Genomic DNA, 20,424 nt, shown 5'->3' with positions numbered 1-20,424 from the left:
CAATTTTAAATTTTTTAAAAAAGTAATGAAAGTTTTATTTCAACCAATATGTTTTTAAATAAAGTCAATTTCGATATAGCGGAGGAAGGGTGGAAATATATCACTCTGAAATACATCTCTTAATGGGGTAGTCATCAACGTATTCGGTTTTGCATCTGCATGGGCAACACTCCACGTCCGAGGAGCATAACAAGGTAGGACAACTGTTCTTGAATCCAACAGATTTGAACATCTTCCTGGAGCAACCATAATTCAAGTGGTTTTCATTTTGTTGTGAAGGGAGTTGGATGATCTCATTGTCCACCGCAGACTGAACCACACTGGACATGGACATTAGCATCATGCATAACATTGCCACCACCAAACCAACCTTCTTCATCTCCATCTCTTATACTTTTCTCTCTTGCTCTTGCTCCTTCCCATCACACCACTTCTCTATTTATTGTATGGATTTAAGGGATAAGGGTGCAAAATCTACACTAGTACGTACACGAGTGGATAAGAATGAACGAAAAATGTGATCCAAAACAATATAATCAATCGGTGTTACTACGCTCCCTATAATTAATGAATAGAACAAAATAAAATAAATATAAAAAAATCTGTCAAATAGGGGCAAATGGGTCATTTTGCCCTCCGCCCATGATGGGGTCTTGACTGGCCTTGAAAGAAAAAGTGAGAGAAAGTTGAGAGAAGTGGAAGAGAGAAGAAAGAAGGAGCCACCGAAAAACTCACTGGAAACTAAGTCGGGGTTCATTCCGGCCAAGACTATGATGCAGGAGTCTTCCTTGAAAGGAAAGAGAAGATTCGAGTGGTTAGAGTTCCATAAGAGCTATTTTTATTTTATTGGATTTTTTTTTTCTTTTATTCTACTCTAACGAGTTAAATTTTCAGATAGGCGGGTCATGACATCCAAGCTCACCCTAACGAGTAAATTTTCAGATAGGCCTCACGAAAAGATACATTTCCTACAGTGCATATCCTTGATCTAAGTAGAGCACATGAAGGCTTAAGGCACCTGTTGGTTTGCGTAGGGAGAACCTTCATGTGATTTTTGCTGGAGAAGCTCCAAGTAAACGGTCAATCTGTTACCACGGAGGGATCAAGCTTTTACAACAAGATTGCTTTTACAACAAGATGGAGAATCTCACTAACTAAAATAGAGATAGGAAATGATATGAATTAAGGTATAGAGATAGGAAATGATATGAATTATGGTATCTCAATAATCGTTAAAATAGAGATAGGAAATGATATGAATTAAGGTATAGAGATAGGAAATGATATGAATTATGGTATCTCAATAATCGTCAATAATCGTGAAGAATGTTGTTCAAATTAAAGTCAAAGTCATATTAAGTAAAATCAAGTTTCATTAAACTTGAATTCAAGTTGTGGTAATCATTTCTCGACTTTCGTTTCCTTTTCCTTTAGTTCTGTGGAGTTTCTCGAGTACTATGTTTTGTAAATAGTTCAAAATGATTTGTGAAGAAGTCTGATCTTGAAAACATCAAATATGTCTATCGTTTACAGCCTGCAGCATGTACAAGAAAATTCCTCCTGCAACTGAGACGTTGAGGGACTCGAAACCACCCGCCATTGGAATGCTCAAAAGCTCACAAACCTGCCAACATTTCTCAGATAGACCACTCCCTTCACTCCCCAAAACCAAGCACAATGGGATATCTTTCGAAGAATTCGCGAACTGTTGCGAAAGGACCGATACAGGCTTCAGTTCATTACTTTCGGGATGTCCAGCCAACATTTTCATTTGGAATTCGGTTTTTAGAGCCTCAAGATGATTCCAAGTGCCAGACACTATTGGAAGCTGAAAAGATGCTCCTCGTGAGGCTCGGAGTGCCTTCTCGTTGAATGGATCACAACACCCAGGAAGCAGAAAAACACCGTTCTGTTTGGCATACCCAAATATGTATCAGAAAACTTATTTGATATACCCAAATGCTTCATCATACTTCAAAAAATTGCAGTCTTAGACATGGTATGTCATGTATAATCCTTCAGGCAATTTTGAACCAATCAGCATTCATTGAAAATTGGGTTCAAAGAAGGATTATTCAAACCAATAACCTTACCCATTTGAAGGCCAAAGCAGACCTGATTAATGTACCAAGATTGCCCGGGTCCTGCAATAAGCAAAGATGAACCTTTAAATGTCATGTTCACATATCGGTACTAAATCAATGAAATAATCTATAATACGTTATAACATCAAATGTTAAGCATTAAAAGTTCTTTTCAAAGCCTTAAAGATAGATTAAGAAGACCATAGCTACAGAGAAACTATTGGCATGTCAATGTGCATAGGTAAATACCAGAAGTGGCATTTGAGAGATAGCTTAACACAATGTAGCAAGTTATCTCAGCAGTAACTATAGAATGAAATGCAGGAAATGATAACTATTTTGAAACAACTTAGAGACAGGACAACTAGATGCACCAAATTACAGGACTTGAGTCGATTCCAGATAAAATAATTACCTGGATTCCTTCAAGGACTAGTATTCGATGTGGAGATGGAAACCATCTTTTACAATGTGCTTGTTTTAAATTGCCATCTAAACTATAAAAACTGTCAGGTATTCTCATGAGGGCAATTGCATCAATAGATTCTGTTGATTGCATTCCAGAAAGCTTTTTCATCACAGTTGGGCTCACCTGCACGACACGAACAGAGACATCGACAAGTTCTTCAGGAATCTCAACTTCATCTAGCAGAAGTAGGCACTCCAATGTACAACTTATCCCACGCAGAGTCTCTTGAAACTTGCATATTTCTCTGTAAATGACTAAGATTAGATGTATGTGCATACAAACCTTGTAAAGTCGAGCAAAATATTTACCTCAAAGAATGACCACATGAGAAATTGAACTAACACAAGACAGAAGTAGAATTCCCAAGATCCGGGGGGTGGGGGAGCTAGCAAATTCCTCATGGGGAAACATTACATAAATTTTTTAATGCTCCAATTAGGATTGAATTCAAATGACTGGAAAGCACTTATTCTATACAACTCCAACAATTTATACTTTATAGCTGAATCAGAGAACAGCCACAAGCAAATAAAACTCTGAACGAAGCTTAAGGGTGCTTCAAAAACATTCAGTCACATGCTTGCTATTACATTAGACCTGATTCCAAGAACTTAATTCTTCAGAAACTGAAATGGGCCAATTATAAAACTACTCATATCAAACCGACATTTCAGGAGAAACTCACAGAACAACCTTCATCTTTACTTCGGAAAAACAATCAACGAAGGAAGGGAATCGGTTAACCCATACGACAAATGTNTTTTGCTGGAGAAGCTCCAAGTAAACGGTCAATCTGTTACCATGGAGGGATCAAGCTTTTACAACAAGATTGCTTTTACAACAAGATGGAGAATCTCGCTAACTAAAATAGAGATAGGAAATGATATGAATTAAGGTATCTCAATTGAATAATATGATTGNATCGTTAAAATAGAGATAGGAAATGATATGAATTAAGGTATAGAGATAGGAAATGATATGAATTATGGTATCTCAATAATCGTCAATAATCGTGAAGAATGTTGTTCAAATTAAAGTCAAAGTCATATTAAGTAAAATCAAGTTTCATTAAACTTGAATTCAAGTTGTGGTAATCATTTCTCGACTTTCGTTTCCTTTTCCTTTAGTTCTGTGGAGTTTCTCGAGTACTATGTTTTGTAAATAGTTCAAAATGATTTGTGAAGAAGTCTGATCTTGAAAACATCAAATATGTCTATCGTTTACAGCCTGCAGCATGTACAAGAAAATTCCTCCTGCAACTGAGACGTTGAGGGACTCGAAACCACCCGCCATTGGAATGCTCAAAAGCTCACAAACCTGCCAACATTTCTCAGATAGACCACTCCCTTCACTCCCCAAAACCAAGCACAATGGGATATCTTTCGAAGAATTCGCGAACTGTTGCGAAAGGACCGATACAGGCTTCAGTTCATTACTTTCGGGATGTCCAGCCAACATTTTCATTTGGAATTCGGNTATAATGTCTGGATGCTCCTAAAGGCTTAAACGTACAAAATAAAGTTTGTGTGGGGAATTTAAAACTGAAGGGAAGGCTGACAAAAAGTTGGAAGAGGCATTTGTTTGGGTAGATTAGGCATTGCCTCTTCAAAACTAAGAACTTGANATATGTATCAGAAAACTTATTTGATATACCCAAATGCTTCATCATACTTCAAAAAATTGCAGTCTTAGACATGGTATGTCATGTATAATCCTTCAGGCAATTTTGAACCAATCAGCATTCATTGAAAATTGGGTTCAAAGAAGGATTATTCAAACCAATAACCTTACCCATTTGAAGGCCAAAGCAGACCTGATTAATGTACCAAGATTGCCCGGGTCCTGCAATAAGCAAAGATGAACCTTTAAATGTCATGTTCACATATCGGTACTAAATCAATGAAATAATCTATAATACGTTATAACATCAAATGTTAAGCATTAAAAGTTCTTTTCAAAGCCTTAAAGATAGATTAAGAAGACCATAGCTACAGAGAAACTATTGGCATGTCAATGTGCATAGGTAAATACCAGAAGTGGCATTTGAGAGATAGCTTAACACAATGTAGCAAGTTATCTCAGCAGTAACTATAGAATGAAATGCAGGAAATGATAACTATTTTGAAACAACTTAGAGACAGGACAACTAGATGCACCAAATTACAGGACTTGAGTCGATTCCAGATAAAATAATTACCTGGATTCCCTCAAGGACTAGTATTCGATGTGGAGATGGAAACCATCTTTTACAATGTGCTTGTTTTAAATTGCCATCTAAACTATAAAAACTGTCAGGTATTCTCATGAGGGCAATTGCATCAATAGATTCTGTTGATTGCATTCCAGAAAGCTTTTTCATCACAGTTGGGCTCACCTGCACGACACGAACAGAGACATCGACAAGTTCTTCAGGAATCTCAACTTCATCTAGCAGAAGTAGGCACTCCAATGTACAACTTATCCCACGCAGAGTCTCTTGAAACTTGCATATTTCTCTGTAAATGACTAAGATTAGATGTATGTGCATACAAACCTTGTAAAGTCGAGCAAAATATTTACCTCAAAGAATGACCACATGAGAAATTGAACTAACACAAGACAGAAGTAGAATTCCCAAGATCCGGGGGGTGGGGGAGCTAGCAAATTCCTCATGGGGAAACATTACATAAATTTTTTAATGCTCCAATTAGGATTGAATTCAAATGACTGGAAAGCACTTATTCTATACAACTCCAACAATTTATCCTTTATAGCTGAATCAGAGAACAGCCACAAGCAAATAAAACTCTGAACGAAGCTTAAGGGTGCTTCAAAAACATTCAGTCACATGCTTGCTATTACATTAGACCTGATTCCAAGAACTTAATTCTTCAGAAACTGAAATAACTACTCATATCAAACCGACATTTCGGGAGAAACTCACAAAACAACTTTCATCTTTACTTCGGAAAAATAATAAACAAGAAGGGAATTGCTTAATCCATACGATAAATTTGCAAAAATATTCAAGGATTTAGAGTTTCCTTTTTGATGAAATGTATCAACAAAAAGAATTCAAAAGGCAAAACCGTGCATAGACGAATTTGATTTTTTTAATTGAAGAACAAAACTATGGACAGACGTAGAAAGTAAAGCGTTAAGAGGCGACCTAATTGGGGTAGCGCCGACGACGATGACGGAGCCATGGAAGTGGCGATAAGAGGAACTGAAGCGGAGTTTAACGCAATGCTTGACGAAGGGGTTGGAGGTGCTGGTGATGGCTTTCACATGAGAAGGAAGTGAAATTCTTGCAGCAAGATCAATGGCCTCCACTTTAAGATTTGATGATAGCTTGAATTTGGAGACGGAAGGTCCGAGTTTCAAATTTGAGGGCAAGGAAATGCAGGAGCATTGCATTCTTCGAGTTTAGCTTCTTTTGTTCTCAAAATTTACAGGAGGAGTTTTTTTAGGGTGTCTTCTTACGTGTCTCTTTTATAAGATGGAAAGACTAATATAATAGATAATATAAATACTAACAATAAATCTAAATAATATAATAATTCCTACTTACCAACTAAATCATATTAAGTAATATAAATAAATTTAACAAGATATACTTAATAATGGAATTACACAAATATCCTCTAATAGTTATAAAGAGTTATAAAGTAAAATTTAAAATATTAATTAACCTTAATGTAACCGCCCTAAGTCCACAGTAGATATAGTTTGCTTTTTCTTTAAAGTTTTAAAACAAAGCTTCATTTCTTCCCCTTTTGAAGGTCCAACATCTTTACTGCCACATCGTCAGTAATTAGATATTGTCTACTTTTTTTCATTACATATCATCGTTAGTCTTACGGTTTTAAAATGCGTTTACTACGAAGAAAGTCTAGCCTTACTTCGACCAATGCCTCGCTTAGTCCATTGCTAGTAGATATCGTCCTTTTTAAGACTTTTTTTTCGAGGGCTTCCATCTTGAAAACACTTCCTCCATGTAGAGGTTGTCACACCCTTTTAAGAAATGTTTCTTTCTCTTCTTCAATAATTTTCAAAATAATTAACAGCATTAATTAGAACAATATAAGATGTATAAATAGAAAGGTTGAATGATGAAAGTAGTCCATGGGAGAAATATTAAGGTGAAGAATATACAATATAATGTCTGGATGCTCCTAAAGGCTTAAACGTACAAAATAAAGTTTGTGTGGGGAATTTAAAACTGAAGGGAAGGCTGACAAAAAGTTGGAAGAGGCATTTGTTTGGGTAGATTAGGCATTGCCTCTTCAAAACTAAGAACTTGAATCACTTGCTTTATGGATGGCCTTTGAGCAGCATCAGGATGAGCAGACCACAGCCCAACCACGCTCAAACGCTCCACTTCTCTTACCTCCACAAACCCCTCTCGCAATTTTTCATCCAATATTGCTTCAACAACCTCTCCTCTCCCATAAGCATCCCAAACCATCTCTATCAACCCCTTCCCTGAATNAATCAGCATTCATTGAAAATTGGGTTCAAAGAAGGATTATTCAAACCAATAACCTTACCCATTTGAAGGCCAAAGCAGACCTGATTAATGTACCAAGATTGCCCGGGTCCTGCAATAAGCAAAGATGAACCTTTAAATGTCATGTTCACATATCGGTACTAAATCAATGAAATAATCTATAATACGTTATAACATCAAATGTTAAGCATTAAAAGTTCTTTTCAAAGCCTTAAAGATAGATTAAGAAGACCATAGCTACAGAGAAACTATTGGCATGTCAATGTGCATAGGTAAATACCAGAAGTGGCATTTGAGAGATAGCTTAACACAATGTAGCAAGTTATCTCAGCAGTAACTATAGAATGAAATGCAGGAAATGATAACTATTTTGAAACAACTTAGAGACAGGACAACTAGATGCACCAAATTACAGGACTTGAGTCGATTCCAGATAAAATAATTACCTGGATTCCTTCAAGGACTAGTATTCGATGTGGAGATGGAAACCATCTTTTACAATGTGCTTGTTTTAAATTGCCATCTAAACTATAAAAACTGTCAGGTATTCTCATGAGGGCAATTGCATCAATAGATTCTGTTGATTGCATTCCAGAAAGCTTTTTCATCACAGTCGGGCTCACCCGCACGACACGAACAGAGACATCGACAAGTTCTTCAGGAATCTCAACTTCATCTAGCAGAAGTAGGCACTCCAATGTACAACTTATCCCACGCAGAGTCTCTTGAAACTTGCATATTTCTCTGTAAATGACTAAGATTAGATGTATGTGCATACAAACCTTGTAAAGTCGAGCAAAATATTTACCTCAAAGAATGACCACATGAGAAATTGAACTAACACAAGACAGAAGTAGAATTCCCAAGATCCGGGGGGTGGGGGAGCTAGCAAATTCCTCATGGGGAAACATTACATAAATTTTTTAATGCTCCAATTAGGATTGAATTCAAATGACTGGAAAGCACTTATTCTATACAACTCCAACAATTTATCCTTTATAGCTGAATCAGAGAACAGCCACAAGCAAATAAAACTCTGAACGAAGCTTAAGGGTGCTTCAAAAACATTCAGTCACATGCTTGCTATTACATTAGACCTGATTCCAAGAACTTAATTCTTCAGAAACTGAAATAACTACTCATATCAAACCGACATTTCGGGAGAAACTCACAAAACAACTTTCATCTTTACTTCGGAAAAATAATAAACAAGAAGGGAATTGCTTAATCCATACGATAAATTTGCAAAAATATTCAAGGATTTAGAGTTTCCTTTTTGATGAAATGTATCAACAAAAAGAATTCAAAAGGCAAAACCGTGCATAGACGAATTTGATTTTTTTAATTGAAGAACAAAACTATGGACAGACGTAGAAAGTAAAGCGTTAAGAGGCGACCTAATTGGGGTAGCGCCGACGACGATGACGGAGCCATGGAAGTGGCGATAAGAGGAACTGAAGCGGAGTTTAACGCAATGCTTGACGAAGGGGTTGGAGGTGCTGGTGATGGCTTTCACATGAGAAGGAAGTGAAATTCTTGCAGCAAGATCAATGGCCTCCACTTTAAGATTTGATGATAGCTTGAATTTGGAGACGGAAGGTCCGAGTTTCAAATTTGAGGGCAAGGAAATGCAGGAGCATTGCATTCTTCGAGTTTAGCTTCTTTTGTTCTCAAAATTTACAGGAGGAGTTTTTTTAGGGTGTCTTCTTACGTGTCTCTTTTATAAGATGGAAAGACTAATATAATAGATAATATAAATACTAACAATAAATCTAAATAATATAATAATTCCTACTTACCAACTAAATCATATTAAGTAATATAAATAAATTTAACAAGATATACTTAATAATGGAATTACACAAATATCCTCTAATAGTTATAAAGAGTTATAAAGTAAAATTTAAAATATTAATTAACCTTAATGTAACCGCCCTAAGTCCACAGTAGATATAGTTTGCTTTTTCTTTAAAGTTTTAAAACAAAGCTTCATTTCTTCCCCTTTTGAAGGTCCAACATCTTTACTGCCACATCGTCAGTAATTAGATATTGTCTACTTTTTTTCATTACATATCATCGTTAGTCTTACGGTTTTAAAATGCGTTTACTACGAAGAAAGTCTAGCCTTACTTCGACCAATGCCTCGCTTAGTCCATTGCTAGTAGATATCGTCCTTTTTAAGACTTTTTTTTCGAGGGCTTCCATCTTGAAAACACTTCCTCCATGTAGAGGTTGTCACACCCTTTTAAGAAATGTTTCTTTCTCTTCTTCAATAATTTTCAAAATAATTAACAGCATTAATTAGAACAATATAAGATGTATAAATAGAAAGGTTGAATGATGAAAGTAGTCCATGGGAGAAATATTAAGGTGAAGAATATACAATATAATGTCTGGATGCTCCTAAAGGCTTAAACGTACAAAATAAAGTTTGTGTGGGGAATTTAAAACTGAAGGGAAGGCTGACAAAAAGTTGGAAGAGGCATTTGTTTGGGTAGATTAGGCATTGCCTCTTCAAAACTAAGAACTTGAATCACTTGCTTTATGGATGGCCTTTGAGCAGCATCAGGATGAGCAGACCACAGCCCAACCACGCTCAAACGCTCCACTTCTCTTACCTCCACAAACCCCTCTCGCAATTTTTCATCCAATATTGCTTCAACAACCTCTCCTCTCCCATAAGCATCCCAAACCATCTCTATCAACCCCTTCCCTGAATGATCACAGCACTTTCTCCCACTCACAATTTCAAGTAAAACCACTCCAAAGCTGAATATGTCTGACTCCTTGCTCGCCCGACCGCTGCTTATGTACTCAGGAGCCATGTACCCGAAAGTTCCCACCAACCCAGGTGTTTTCGAGTTGAGTTCATGCTTTGCTAATCTCGCTAATCCAAAGTCACCCAGTTTTGGTGTGAAATTGAAGTCTAATAGCACGTTGCTCGACTTGATATCTCTGTGGATGACGCTATGCTCCCACTCTTCGTGAAGATATAGCAATGCAGACGCTAGCCCCAAGGATATCTTGTACCTAAGTTGATAATATGGATGAGAGATCAAAGCTTTTACACATTAGAGAACAGTAGCTAGTGAGTAAACGTAAACGTACCTCAAAGGCCAGGGCAGAGGAGGGCCTTTTCCAAAGAGATGAGAGTCGAGGCTNCTTAGAGACAGGACAACTAGATGCACCAAATTACAGGACTTGAGTCGATTCCAGATAAAATAATTACCTGGATTCCTTCAAGGACTAGTATTCGATGTGGAGATGGAAACCATCTTTTACAATGTGCTTGTTTTAAATTGCCATCTAAACTATAAAAACTGTCAGGTATTCTCATGAGGGCAATTGCATCAATAGATTCTGTTGATTGCATTCCAGAAAGCTTTTTCATCACAGTTGGGCTCACCTGCACGACACGAACAGAGACATCGACAAGTTCTTCAGGAATCTCAACTTCATCTAGCAGAAGTAGGCACTCCAATGTACAACTTATCCCACGCAGAGTCTCTTGAAACTTGCATATTTCTCTGTAAATGACTAAGATTAGATGTATGTGCATACAAACCTTGTAAAGTCGAGCAAAACATTTACCTCAAAGAATGACCACATGAGAAATTGAACTAACACAAGACAGAAGTAGAATTCCCAAGATCCAATGTGGAGATGGAAACCATCTTTTACAATGTGCTTGTTTTAAATTGCCATCTAAACTATAAAAACTGTCAGGTATTCTCATGAGGGCAATTGCATCAATAGATTCTGTTGATTGCATTCCAGAAAGCTTTTTCATCACAGTTGGGCTCACCTGCACGACACGAACAGAGACATCGACAAGTTCTTCAGGAATCTCAACTTCATCTAGCAGAAGTAGGCACTCCAATGTACAACTTATCCCACGCAGAGTCTCTTGAAACTTGCATATTTCTCTGTAAATGACTAAGATTAGATGTATGTGCATACAAACCTTGTAAAGTCGAGCAAAATATTTACCTCAAAGAATGACCACATGAGAAATTGAACTAACACAAGACAGAAGTAGAATTCCCAAGATCCGGGGGGTGGGGGAGCTAGCAAATTCCTCATGGGGAAACATTACATAAATTTTTTAATGCTCCAATTAGGATTGAATTCAAATGACTGGAAAGCACTTATTCTATACAACTCCAACAATTTATCCTTTATAGCTGAATCAGAGAACAGCCACAAGCAAATAAAACTCTGAACGAAGCTTAAGGGTGCTTCAAAAACATTCAGTCACATGCTTGCTATTACATTAGACCTGATTCCAAGAACTTAATTCTTCAGAAACTGAAATAACTACTCATATCAAACCGACATTTCGGGAGAAACTCACAAAACAACTTTCATCTTTACTTCGGAAAAATAATAAACAAGAAGGGAATTGCTTAATCCATACGATAAATTTGCAAAAATATTCAAGGATTTAGAGTTTCCTTTTTGATGAAATGTATCAACAAAAAGAATTCAAAAGGCAAAACCGTGCATAGACGAATTTGATTTTTTTAATTGAAGAACAAAACTATGGACAGACGTAGAAAGTAAAGCGTTAAGAGGCGACCTAATTGGGGTAGCGCCGACGACGATGACGGAGCCATGGAAGTGGCGATAAGAGGAACTGAAGCGGAGTTTAACGCAATGCTTGACGAAGGGGTTGGAGGTGCTGGTGATGGCTTTCACATGAGAAGGAAGTGAAATTCTTGCAGCAAGATCAATGGCCTCCACTTTAAGATTTGATGATAGCTTGAATTTGGAGACGGAAGGTCCGAGTTTCAAATTTGAGGGCAAGGAAATGCAGGAGCATTGCATTCTTCGAGTTTAGCTTCTTTTGTTCTCAAAATTTACAGGAGGAGTTTTTTTAGGGTGTCTTCTTACGTGTCTCTTTTATAAGATGGAAAGACTAATATAATAGATAATATAAATACTAACAATAAATCTAAATAATATAATAATTCCTACTTACCAACTAAATCATATTAAGTAATATAAATAAATTTAACAAGATATACTTAATAATGGAATTACACAAATATCCTCTAATAGTTATAAAGAGTTATAAAGTAAAATTTAAAATATTAATTAACCTTAATGTAANGCAGAAGTAGGCACTCCAATGTACAACTTATCCCACGCAGAGACTCTTGAAACTTGCATATTTCTCTGTAAATGACTAAGATTAGATGTACGTGCATACAAACCTTGTAAAGTCGAGCAAAATATTTACCTCAAATANAACCGCCCTAAGTCCACAGTAGATATAGTTTGCTTTTTCTTTAAAGTTTTAAAACAAAGCTTCATTTCTTCCCCTTTTGAAGGTCCAACATCTTTACTGCCACATCGTCAGTAATTAGATATTGTCTACTTTTTTTCATTACATATCATCGTTAGTCTTACGGTTTTAAAATGCGTTTACTACGAAGAAAGTCTAGCCTTACTTCGACCAATGCCTCGCTTAGTCCATTGCTAGTAGATATCGTCCTTTTTAAGACTTTTTTTTCGAGGGCTTCCATCTTGAAAACACTTCCTCCATGTAGAGGTTGTCACACCCTTTTAAGAAATGTTTCTTTCTCTTCTTCAATAATTTTCAAAATAATTAACAGCATTAATTAGAACAATATAAGATGTATAAATAGAAAGGTTGAATGATGAAAGTAGTCCATGGGAGAAATATTAAGGTGAAGAATATACAATATAATGTCTGGATGCTCCTAAAGGCTTAAACGTACAAAATAAAGTTTGTGTGGGGAATTTAAAACTGAAGGGAAGGCTGACAAAAAGTTGGAAGAGGCATTTGTTTGGGTAGATTAGGCATTGCCTCTTCAAAACTAAGAACTTGAATCACTTGCTTTATGGATGGCCTTTGAGCAGCATCAGGATGAGCAGACCACAGCCCAACCACGCTCAAACGCTCCACTTCTCTTACCTCCACAAACCCCTCTCGCAATTTTTCATCCAATATTGCTTCAACAACCTCTCCTCTCCCATAAGCATCCCAAACCATCTCTATCAACCCCTTCCCTGAATGATCACAGCACTTTCTCCCACTCACAATTTCAAGTAAAACCACTCCAAAGCTGAATATGTCTGACTCCTTGCTCGCCCGACCGCTGCTTATGTACTCAGGAGCCATGTACCCGAAAGTTCCCACCAACCCAGGTGTTTTCGAGTTGAGTTCATGCTTTGCTAATCTCGCTAATCCAAAGTCACCCAGTTTTGGTGTGAAATTGAAGTCTAATAGCACGTTGCTCGACTTGATATCTCTGTGGATGACGCTATGCTCCCACTCTTCGTGAAGATATAGCAATGCAGACGCTAGCCCCAAGGATATCTTGTACCTAAGTTGATAATATGGATGAGAGATCAAAGCTTTTACACATTAGAGAACAGTAGCTAGTGAGTAAACGTAAACGTACCTCAAAGGCCAGGGCAGAGGAGGGCCTTTTCCAAAGAGATGAGAGTCGAGGCTACCATTGGGCATGAACTCATAGACGAGAAGAAACTCGCTATTATCCCTCTCGTGGCACCATCCAATGAGTTGCACCAAATTATTGTGCCTCATATGGCTAATAATCTTCACTTCACTCACATACTCTCTCTTCCCCTGCATTGACCCATTAGAAGACCTCTTCACAGCAACTGTCTTATTAGCACCAGGCAAATGGCCTTTAAACACCGTCCCAAATCCTCCTTGTCCCAATTTTCCATTCATTGAGAAGTTATCTGTCGCCATGGCTAGATATCTGTAAGAGAATCTCCTTGGTGATGAAGCCTCTTTGTTCAAATCAGAATAAATTGAAGCCAATTTCATCCCTGCATGTTGTTGTTGTTCATCTTTCTTCTCCTCCTCTGCCCCAGATCTTGCCAAAGAAACTACAAAAATTGCAAGAATCGCTATCACAAAAACACCCACCCAAGCTATTAGAACCGCTAATAATTTCATGTTTATGGCCTTTTCACTTTCTTCCATATGCAAATTGTCATCATTCTCTTCATAATTTGCATCAAAATCACTCGAACTGAATTCCCAAAACTCAATACTCAGATTCTGAACCGAAGTTGAAAACCCAATTGTCACCTTTTCTGGAAGAATCTTCAACAAATCGATATGATGAGAAAGAGTTGCATTATTATTCAATGACACACTTAGATTCTTAGCCGTTGCATTGTAAGAAATCCACACGTGTGTCTTCTTCTGAAAATCACTTGAATTCCATGGCGAATAAATCGATGAAACAATTGAGTTTCTATTTATGCCCATGTGTTGAAACGGTGGATCCCATTCAAATTCCAGATGAACAATTTGGGAATGAAACGACTCGTTTCGCGTGGAATTATACAGACCCAGAAAAGATCCAGAAGAATTAAGAGGTGGGTTGAATTCAGAAGGAGCAAGAAAAAACGCTAATCCATTGCTATGAACAGTGGAGTTGGTTTGATTATAGTTTGGTATGAGAAATGAGAAGTGGGTTTTGAAATTTGAGAGGTGGCCTTTGGAATGATCACAAAGACGCAGGCTTTGAGCGTAAGTGGCCCAACCAAGCTGACCATTGAAGCTAATGGAACCATTTAGAGGCTTTGCATCTCCATGATAAACCATGTTGTCGGAATGAGAATCGAAGTCATTGATTTTGAAAGAAATGGAATGAATTTGATCCGGAGAAAGAAACAGGAAGAGTAAGAAGAAGAGCCGATGAGATGCCATGGTCGCCGGAGAGAAAAGGAGAGAGAATCGGGCAATTTTGAAATNTGCATTCTTCGAGTTTAGCTTCTTTTGTTCTCAAAATTTACACGAAGAGTTTTTTAGGGTGTCTTCTTACGTGTCTCTTTTATAAGATGGAAAGACTAATATAATAGATAATATAAATACTAACAATAAATCTAAATAATAATAATTCCTACTTACCAACTAAATCATGTTAAGTAATATAAATAAATTTAACAAGATATACTTAATAATGGAATTACACAAATATCCTCTAATAGTTATAATAAAATTTAAAATATTAATTAACCTTAATATAACCGTCCAAGTCCACAGCTAGTAGATATAGTTTGCTTTTGCTTTTTCTTTAAAGTTTTATTTTCATACTCTTATAAACAAAGCTTCGTTTCTTCTCCTTTTGGAGGTCCAACATCTTTACTGGCACATGGTCAGTAATTAGATATTGTCTACTTTTGTCCATTACGTATCGTCGTTAGTCGTACGGTTTTAAAATGTGTTTGCTACGAGGAAGGTCTAGCCTTACTTCGACTAGTGCCTCGCTTTGTTCAGTGACTAACTCGGATAGCATTTGTAACAACTCAAGTCCATTGCTAGTAGATATCGTATCTTTAGACTTTTTTTTCGAGGGCTTCCGTTTTGAAAACACCTCCTCCATGTAGAGGTTTTCACACCCTTTTAAGAAATGTTTCTTTCTCTGGTGTGATCTAGCACTTAAATAATTTTCAAAATAATTAACAGCATTAATTAAAACAATATAAGATCTATAAATAGAAAGCTTGAATGATGAAAGTAGTCCATGGGAGAAATATTAAGGTGAAGAATATACAATAATGTCTGGATGCTCCTAAAGGCTTAAACGTACAAAATAAAGTTTGTGTGGGGAATTTAAAACTGAAGGGAAGGCTGACAAAAAGTTGGAAGAGGCATTTGTTTGGGTAGATTAGGCATTGCCTCTTCAAAACTAAGAACTTGAATCACTTGCTTTATGGATGGCCTTTGAGCAGCATCAGGATGAGCAGACCACAGCCCAACCACGCTCAAACGCTCCACTTCTCTTACCTCCACAAACCCCTCTCGCAATTTTTCATCCAATATTGCTTCAACAACCTCTCCTCTCCCATAAGCATCCCAAACCATCTCTATCAACCCCTTCCCTGAATGATCACAGCACTTTCTCCCACTCACAATTTCAAGTAAAACCACTCCAAAGCTGAATATGTCTGACTCCTTGCTCGCCCGACCGCTGCTTATGTACTCAGGAGCCATGTACCCGAAAGTTCCCACCAACCCAGGTGTTTTCGAGTTGAGTTCATGCTTTGCTAATCTCGCTAATCCAAAGTCACCCAGTTTTGGTGTGAAATTGAAGTCTAATAGCACGTTGCTCGACTTGATATCTCTGTGGATGACGCTATGCTCCCACTCTTCGTGAAGATATAGCAATGCAGACGCTAGCCCCAAGGATATCTTGTACCTAAGTTGATAATATGGATGAGAGATCAAAGCTTTTACACATTAGAGAACAGTAGCTAGTGAGTAAACGTAAACGTACCTCAAAGGCCAGGGCAGAGGAGGGCCTTTTCCAAAGAGATGAGAGTCGAGGCTACCATTGGGCATGAACTCATAGACGAGAAGAAACTCGCTATTATCCCTCTCGTGGCACCATCCAATGAGTTGCACCAAATTATTGTGCCTCATATGGCTAATAATCTTCACTTCACTCACATACTCTCTCTTCCCCTGCATTGACCCATTAGAAGACCTCTTCACAGCAACTGTCTTATTAGCACCAGGCAAATGGCCTTTAAACACCGTCCCAAATCCTCCTTGTCCCAATTTTCCATTCATTGAGAAGTTATCTGTCGCCATGGCTAGATATCTGTAAGAGAATCTCCTTGGTGATGAAGCCTCTTTGTTCAAATCAGAATAAATTGAAGCCAATTTCATCCCTGCATGTTGTTGTTGTTCATCTTTCTTCTCCTCCTCTGCCCCAGATCTTGCCAAAGAAACTACAAAAATTGCAAGAATCGCTATCACAAAAACACCCACCCAAGCTATTAGAACCGCTAATAATTTCATGTTTATGGCCTTTTCACTTTCTTCCATATGCAAATTGTCATCATTCTCTTCATAATTTGCATCAAAATCACTCGAACTGAATTCCCAAAACTCAATACTCAGATTCTGAACCGAAGTTGAAAACCCAATTGTCACCTTTTCTGGAAGAATCTTCAACAAATCGATATGATGAGAAAGAGTTGCATTATTATTCAATGACACACTTAGATTCTTAGCCGTTGCATTGTAAGAAATCCACACGTGTGTCTTCTTCTGAAAATCACTTGAATTCCATGGCGAATAAATCGATGAAACAATTGAGTTTCTATTTATGCCCATGTGTTGAAACGGTGGATCCCATTCAAATTCCAGATGAACAATTTGGGAATGAAACGACTCGTTTCGCGTGGAATTATACAGACCCAGAAAAGATCCAGAAGAATTAAGAGGTGGGTTGAATTCAGAAGGAGCAAGAAAAAACGCTAATCCATTGCTATGAACAGTGGAGTTGGTTTGATTATAGTTTGGTATGAGAAATGAGAAGTGGGTTTTGAAATTTGAGAGGTGGCCTTTGGAATGATCACAAAGACGCAGGCTTTGAGCGTAAGTGGCCCAACCAAGCTGACCATTGAAGCTAATGGAACCATTTAGAGGCTTTGCATCTCCATGATAAACCATGTTGTCGGAATGAGAATCGAAGTCATTGATTTTGAAAGAAATGGAATGAATTTGATCCGGAGAAAGAAACAGGAAGAGTAAGAAGAAGAGCCGATGAGATGCCATGGTCGCCGGAGAGAAAAGGAGAGAGAATCGGGCAATTTTGAAATGGGAAGTGAATTAGCTAAAGTTTAAACATATAAGAAGGAAGATTAGCGATGGTTGACCTGATATATTTTAATAGAACTATCCATATTACAATTATAAATGATCATGTTTTTACTGGTAGAAATTAATTAATACAACCAATCTTAATTTTTCTTATTAATAAAAGAAAATATAAATTAAAAGGGATTGGAGGAGAGGGACGTGGAAACCAGTGAGAGATGGGTAGAAGAGGGGAAATATGATAATTTAAATCTTGAAAAAAGTCAAATGTGATTTTAAAATTTAAAAAAAAAAAGAAAAAAGAAAAAATTTGAAGCTTGAAAGAATATCCTTTTGGATGCTGTTTTGGGTTGAATTTAAATAGGAAGATGACCANAAAAAAAAAAAAAAAAAATTTGAAGCTTGAAAGAATATCCTTTTGGATGCCGTTTTGGGTTGAATTTAAATAGGAAGATGACCAATGGTACCAAAAGAACATGAAAAATAGATGCGGATTATTTATATGTTGTTGCCAATAAACTGACATGTCCATTACGCAAACAGCTCTTTTCTATCCATTTTTTGTGTTGGTTAAATTATGAATGTGTCTCTAATATTTATTAGATTGTTATTGTTTATACTATTATTTAAGTAGATGACATTATTATAGAATGTGACACAAAAATAAAAAATAAATATTTATATTTTCTCTCCTATTTACNATTATTATAGAATGTGACACAAAAATAAAAAATAAATATTTACTATATATATTACAATTAATTAATTAATATTAAAAGATGCTAGCTCATTCACATATCTCTTTAGCTTATTGACATATTTCTTTTGGGGCCCTTACTTACATTTTGATCTAACTTTAGTTTAATTTAACATTTTCGACTTTATCTTACTATTACTATTAATAAGCAATTTTAGAAGTCAACTAAATAAAATAATTGTGAATGAGTTGAAAATTAAAAGGATAGGGGATGGTAATACATTTCAAATTTAGCATTCTCTAGATATTGTATCTATCTTGGTGTGACGTTAGAAGAAGATTTTGACAACTTCTGTCACTTTAAAATACCTCATTCTCTTTTATGTTTCATTTGAACTTTGAAGGGATATTAGAAAAAATATGAAATTAGGAGGTTGTCGTATTAGAAATGATGACCCTCCAATCGAGCTTGTCGTGTTAGGAATTAGGATGCAGCCAAACTTGTCGTGTTCANACTATATATGATAATTAATTAATTAATATTAAAAGATATTCATACGATGGTCTATAAGAAGTTAGCTCATTGACATATCTCTTTAGCTTATTGACATATTTTTTTTGGGACGCTTACTTACATTTTGATTTAACTTTAGTTTAATTTAACATTTTCGACTTTAGAAGTCAACTAAATAAAATAATTGTGAATGAGTTGAAAATTAAAAGTATAGGTGATGGATGGTAATACATTTCAAATTTAGCATTCTCTAGATATTGTATCTATCTTGCTGTGACGTTAGAAGAAGATTTTGACAACTTCTGTCACTCTAAAATACCTCATTCTCTTTTATGTTTCATTTGAACTTTTAAGGGATATTAGAAAAAATATGAAATTACGAGGTTGTCGTATTAGAAATCATGACCCTCCAATCGAGCTTGTTGTGTTAGGAATTACGATGCAGCCAAAATTGTCGTGTTCAATCGAGCTTGTCGTGTTAGGAATCAACATGTTGGAGTCCATGAGGAGCGCCTTGTACTAAACAGATAGACAAGTTACGTTATTTAAAAGCACAATTACATTGTCTTATACGCTTCACTGATTAGGAGCAGCCAAGGAAACAGAGTTAATTAAGGATGCGCAACTCAGATCTGCCCAATACATATGNAATTACATTGTCTTATACGCTTCACTGATTAGGAGCAGCCAAGGAAACAGAGTTAATTAAGGATGCGCAACTCAGATCTGCCCAATACAATATGATATAGATTCGATATATACAAACGTTGTTGAATCAAACCAAAAACAGAAACAGAACCCCCCAGCAGAGAGGAAGAAAAAACAGAACTTTCATGTCTGAACTCTGTGAGAGCCGTCGTCGAAGTTATAGGAATAGCTAAGGGCGTCGTACTGGAAGGTGAAAGACTTGTAAGCGTAACCTCTACTGCGACCCTTGAGCCACCTTTTGAGAAGATGCCGCCATCTGATTCTGGTTTTTTCGGAAGAGGCGTTGAGGCGAGAGTAGTGGGTTGTTTTTGGATTGTTCGTGCCAAAACAGGAGGGCGAAGCGAAGAAGGAAGAAGACTGGAAGGGATTCGAATGGCTCAGGCTTTGATCCAAATCCGCCATTAAACACAGAGACTAGAAACTCCTCTGTTTTGTAACCAAATAATGCGAGAGGGAGGCAGAGGTAGAGAACCCCATCCTTCCATGTCTTTTTATGGGTAGCGCCGGTCCTTTCCCTGCCCTTTTCTAAAACCAATGCCCATTTTTACTTTTACTTTATTCATGTACCCATCTAGTTTAATGAAAGCCAATAATGTTGCATAGGGAAAAAGGAGAGTGGTGTGTGAAGAGATAAAAAGGGAATAACCCACAAGTTGGAGTGAAGGGCAGTGTGTTTAGAAGTAGGGCGCTCTGTAAAATGGCGTCAGAATCGGGCGACCCCATATGCATGTAAGTGCCCTCCATCCCTTTGCTTTTGGACTGTTTCCTCTTGGGATTCCTTTTTATTAATGCACATTCACAAATTTGGGTTTGTGCTTCTCTCTCCTACGGCCTACATTTTG

At 37.0% G+C, this 20,424-nt stretch overlaps 6 protein-coding genes across 7 annotated transcripts; all 6 read right to left on the bottom strand.

Moving 5' to 3' along the window:
- Nucleotides 1–1,332: 1,332 nt before the first annotated feature.
- Nucleotides 1,333–11,622, bottom strand: LOC111804847 (uncharacterized tRNA/rRNA methyltransferase slr1673-like). 2 transcript variants are annotated; one of them, XM_023689654.1, is made up of 5 exons: nucleotides 11,469–11,622; nucleotides 3,239–3,312; nucleotides 2,500–2,797; nucleotides 2,094–2,144; nucleotides 1,333–1,909 (listed from the first exon to the last, which is right to left on the bottom strand). In XM_023689654.1, exons 2-5 carry the CDS (start codon nucleotides 3,250–3,252, stop codon nucleotides 1,511–1,513), a joined length of 762 nt encoding a protein of 253 aa, XP_023545422.1. In that variant the 5' UTR covers nucleotides 3,253–3,312; nucleotides 11,469–11,622; the 3' UTR covers nucleotides 1,333–1,510. The 2 variants fall into 2 exon arrangements, with proteins under 2 accessions (XP_023545422.1, XP_023545415.1); XM_023689647.1 differs by lacking the exons at nucleotides 2,094–2,144; nucleotides 2,500–2,797; nucleotides 3,239–3,312; nucleotides 11,469–11,622 and adding exons at nucleotides 4,345–4,395; nucleotides 4,751–5,048; nucleotides 5,702–5,993.
- Nucleotides 7,032–8,731, bottom strand: LOC111804869 (uncharacterized tRNA/rRNA methyltransferase slr1673-like). Its single transcript, XM_023689677.1, has 3 exons — nucleotides 8,440–8,731; nucleotides 7,489–7,786; nucleotides 7,032–7,133 (listed from the first exon to the last, which is right to left on the bottom strand). The coding sequence occupies exons 1-3, from the start codon at nucleotides 8,685–8,687 to the stop codon at nucleotides 7,065–7,067; spliced, it is 615 nt and encodes a 204-aa protein (XP_023545445.1). The 5' UTR covers nucleotides 8,688–8,731; the 3' UTR covers nucleotides 7,032–7,064.
- On the bottom strand, nucleotides 9,482–10,221 carry LOC111804825 (L-type lectin-domain containing receptor kinase IX.1-like; the record flags this gene model as incomplete). The annotated part of the gene is made up of 2 exons (XM_023689626.1): nucleotides 9,482–10,072; nucleotides 10,151–10,221. Coding segments are annotated over 2 exons (657 nt in total), but the record flags the coding sequence as incomplete, so codon positions are not given.
- Nucleotides 10,221–11,909, bottom strand: LOC111804707. The gene is made up of 3 exons (XM_023689469.1): nucleotides 11,622–11,909; nucleotides 10,700–10,968; nucleotides 10,221–10,300 (listed from the first exon to the last, which is right to left on the bottom strand). Exons 1-3 carry the CDS (start codon nucleotides 11,867–11,869, stop codon nucleotides 10,221–10,223), a joined length of 597 nt encoding a protein of 198 aa, XP_023545237.1. The 5' UTR covers nucleotides 11,870–11,909.
- An 895-nt stretch (nucleotides 11,910–12,804) lies between these two features.
- On the bottom strand, nucleotides 12,805–14,762 carry LOC111804652 (L-type lectin-domain containing receptor kinase IX.1-like). Its single transcript, XM_023689436.1, has 2 exons — nucleotides 13,474–14,762; nucleotides 12,805–13,395 (listed from the first exon to the last, which is right to left on the bottom strand). The coding sequence occupies exons 1-2, from the start codon at nucleotides 14,760–14,762 to the stop codon at nucleotides 12,810–12,812; spliced, it is 1,875 nt and encodes a 624-aa protein (XP_023545204.1). The 3' UTR covers nucleotides 12,805–12,809.
- Nucleotides 14,763–15,564: 802 nt separating this feature from the next.
- LOC111804594 (L-type lectin-domain containing receptor kinase IX.1-like) lies at nucleotides 15,565–17,621 on the bottom strand. Its single transcript, XM_023689432.1, has 2 exons — nucleotides 16,333–17,621; nucleotides 15,565–16,254 (listed from the first exon to the last, which is right to left on the bottom strand). The coding sequence occupies exons 1-2, from the start codon at nucleotides 17,619–17,621 to the stop codon at nucleotides 15,669–15,671; spliced, it is 1,875 nt and encodes a 624-aa protein (XP_023545200.1). The 3' UTR covers nucleotides 15,565–15,668.
- Nucleotides 17,622–20,424: the final 2,803 nt, after the last annotated feature.

This window comes from Cucurbita pepo, chromosome LG01 (genome assembly GCF_002806865.2).
Source record: "Cucurbita pepo subsp. pepo cultivar mu-cu-16 chromosome LG01, ASM280686v2, whole genome shotgun sequence".
Taxonomy (NCBI): Eukaryota; Viridiplantae; Streptophyta; class Magnoliopsida; order Cucurbitales; family Cucurbitaceae; genus Cucurbita; species Cucurbita pepo.
This window is presented reverse-complemented; position numbering and strand designations above follow the sequence as displayed.

Excerpts from the sequence above, each read along its gene's own strand:
- LOC111804847 (XM_023689647.1), bottom strand. The coding sequence starts at position 5,949 with ATGCAATGCTCCTGCATTTCCTTGCCCTCAAATTTGAAACTCGGACCT. Across the intron at positions 5,049-5,701 it reads GTCGGCGCTACCCCAATTAG|AGAAATATGCAAGTTTCAAG; the intron begins GTCGCCTCTTAA and ends AGTCATTTACAG. Across the intron at positions 1,910-4,344 it reads CTGCTTTGGCCTTCAAATGG|AACGGTGTTTTTCTGCTTCC; the intron begins GTAAGGTTATTG and ends TATGCCAAACAG.
- LOC111804652 (XM_023689436.1), bottom strand. The coding sequence starts at position 14,762 with ATGGCATCTCATCGGCTCTTCTTCTTACTCTTCCTGTTTCTTTCTCCG. Across the intron at positions 13,396-13,473 it reads CCTCTGCCCTGGCCTTTGAG|GTACAAGATATCCTTGGGGC; the intron begins GTACGTTTACGT and ends TTATCAACTTAG.
- LOC111804707 (XM_023689469.1), bottom strand. The coding sequence starts at position 11,869 with ATGCAATGCTCCTGCATTTCCTTGCCCTCAAATTTGAAACTCGGACCT. Across the intron at positions 10,969-11,621 it reads GTCGGCGCTACCCCAATTAG|AGAAATATGCAAGTTTCAAG; the intron begins GTCGCCTCTTAA and ends AGTCATTTACAG. Across the intron at positions 10,301-10,699 it reads AAGATGGTTTCCATCTCCAC|ATCGAATACTAGTCCTTGAA; the intron begins ATTGGATCTTGG and ends TTCCATCTCCAC.
- LOC111804594 (XM_023689432.1), bottom strand. The coding sequence starts at position 17,621 with ATGGCATCTCATCGGCTCTTCTTCTTACTCTTCCTGTTTCTTTCTCCG. Across the intron at positions 16,255-16,332 it reads CCTCTGCCCTGGCCTTTGAG|GTACAAGATATCCTTGGGGC; the intron begins GTACGTTTACGT and ends TTATCAACTTAG.
- LOC111804869 (XM_023689677.1), bottom strand. The coding sequence starts at position 8,687 with ATGCAATGCTCCTGCATTTCCTTGCCCTCAAATTTGAAACTCGGACCT. Across the intron at positions 7,787-8,439 it reads GTCGGCGCTACCCCAATTAG|AGAAATATGCAAGTTTCAAG; the intron begins GTCGCCTCTTAA and ends AGTCATTTACAG. Across the intron at positions 7,134-7,488 it reads TAGTCCTTGAAGGAATCCAG|GACCCGGGCAATCTTGGTAC; the intron begins GTAATTATTTTA and ends TGCTTATTGCAG.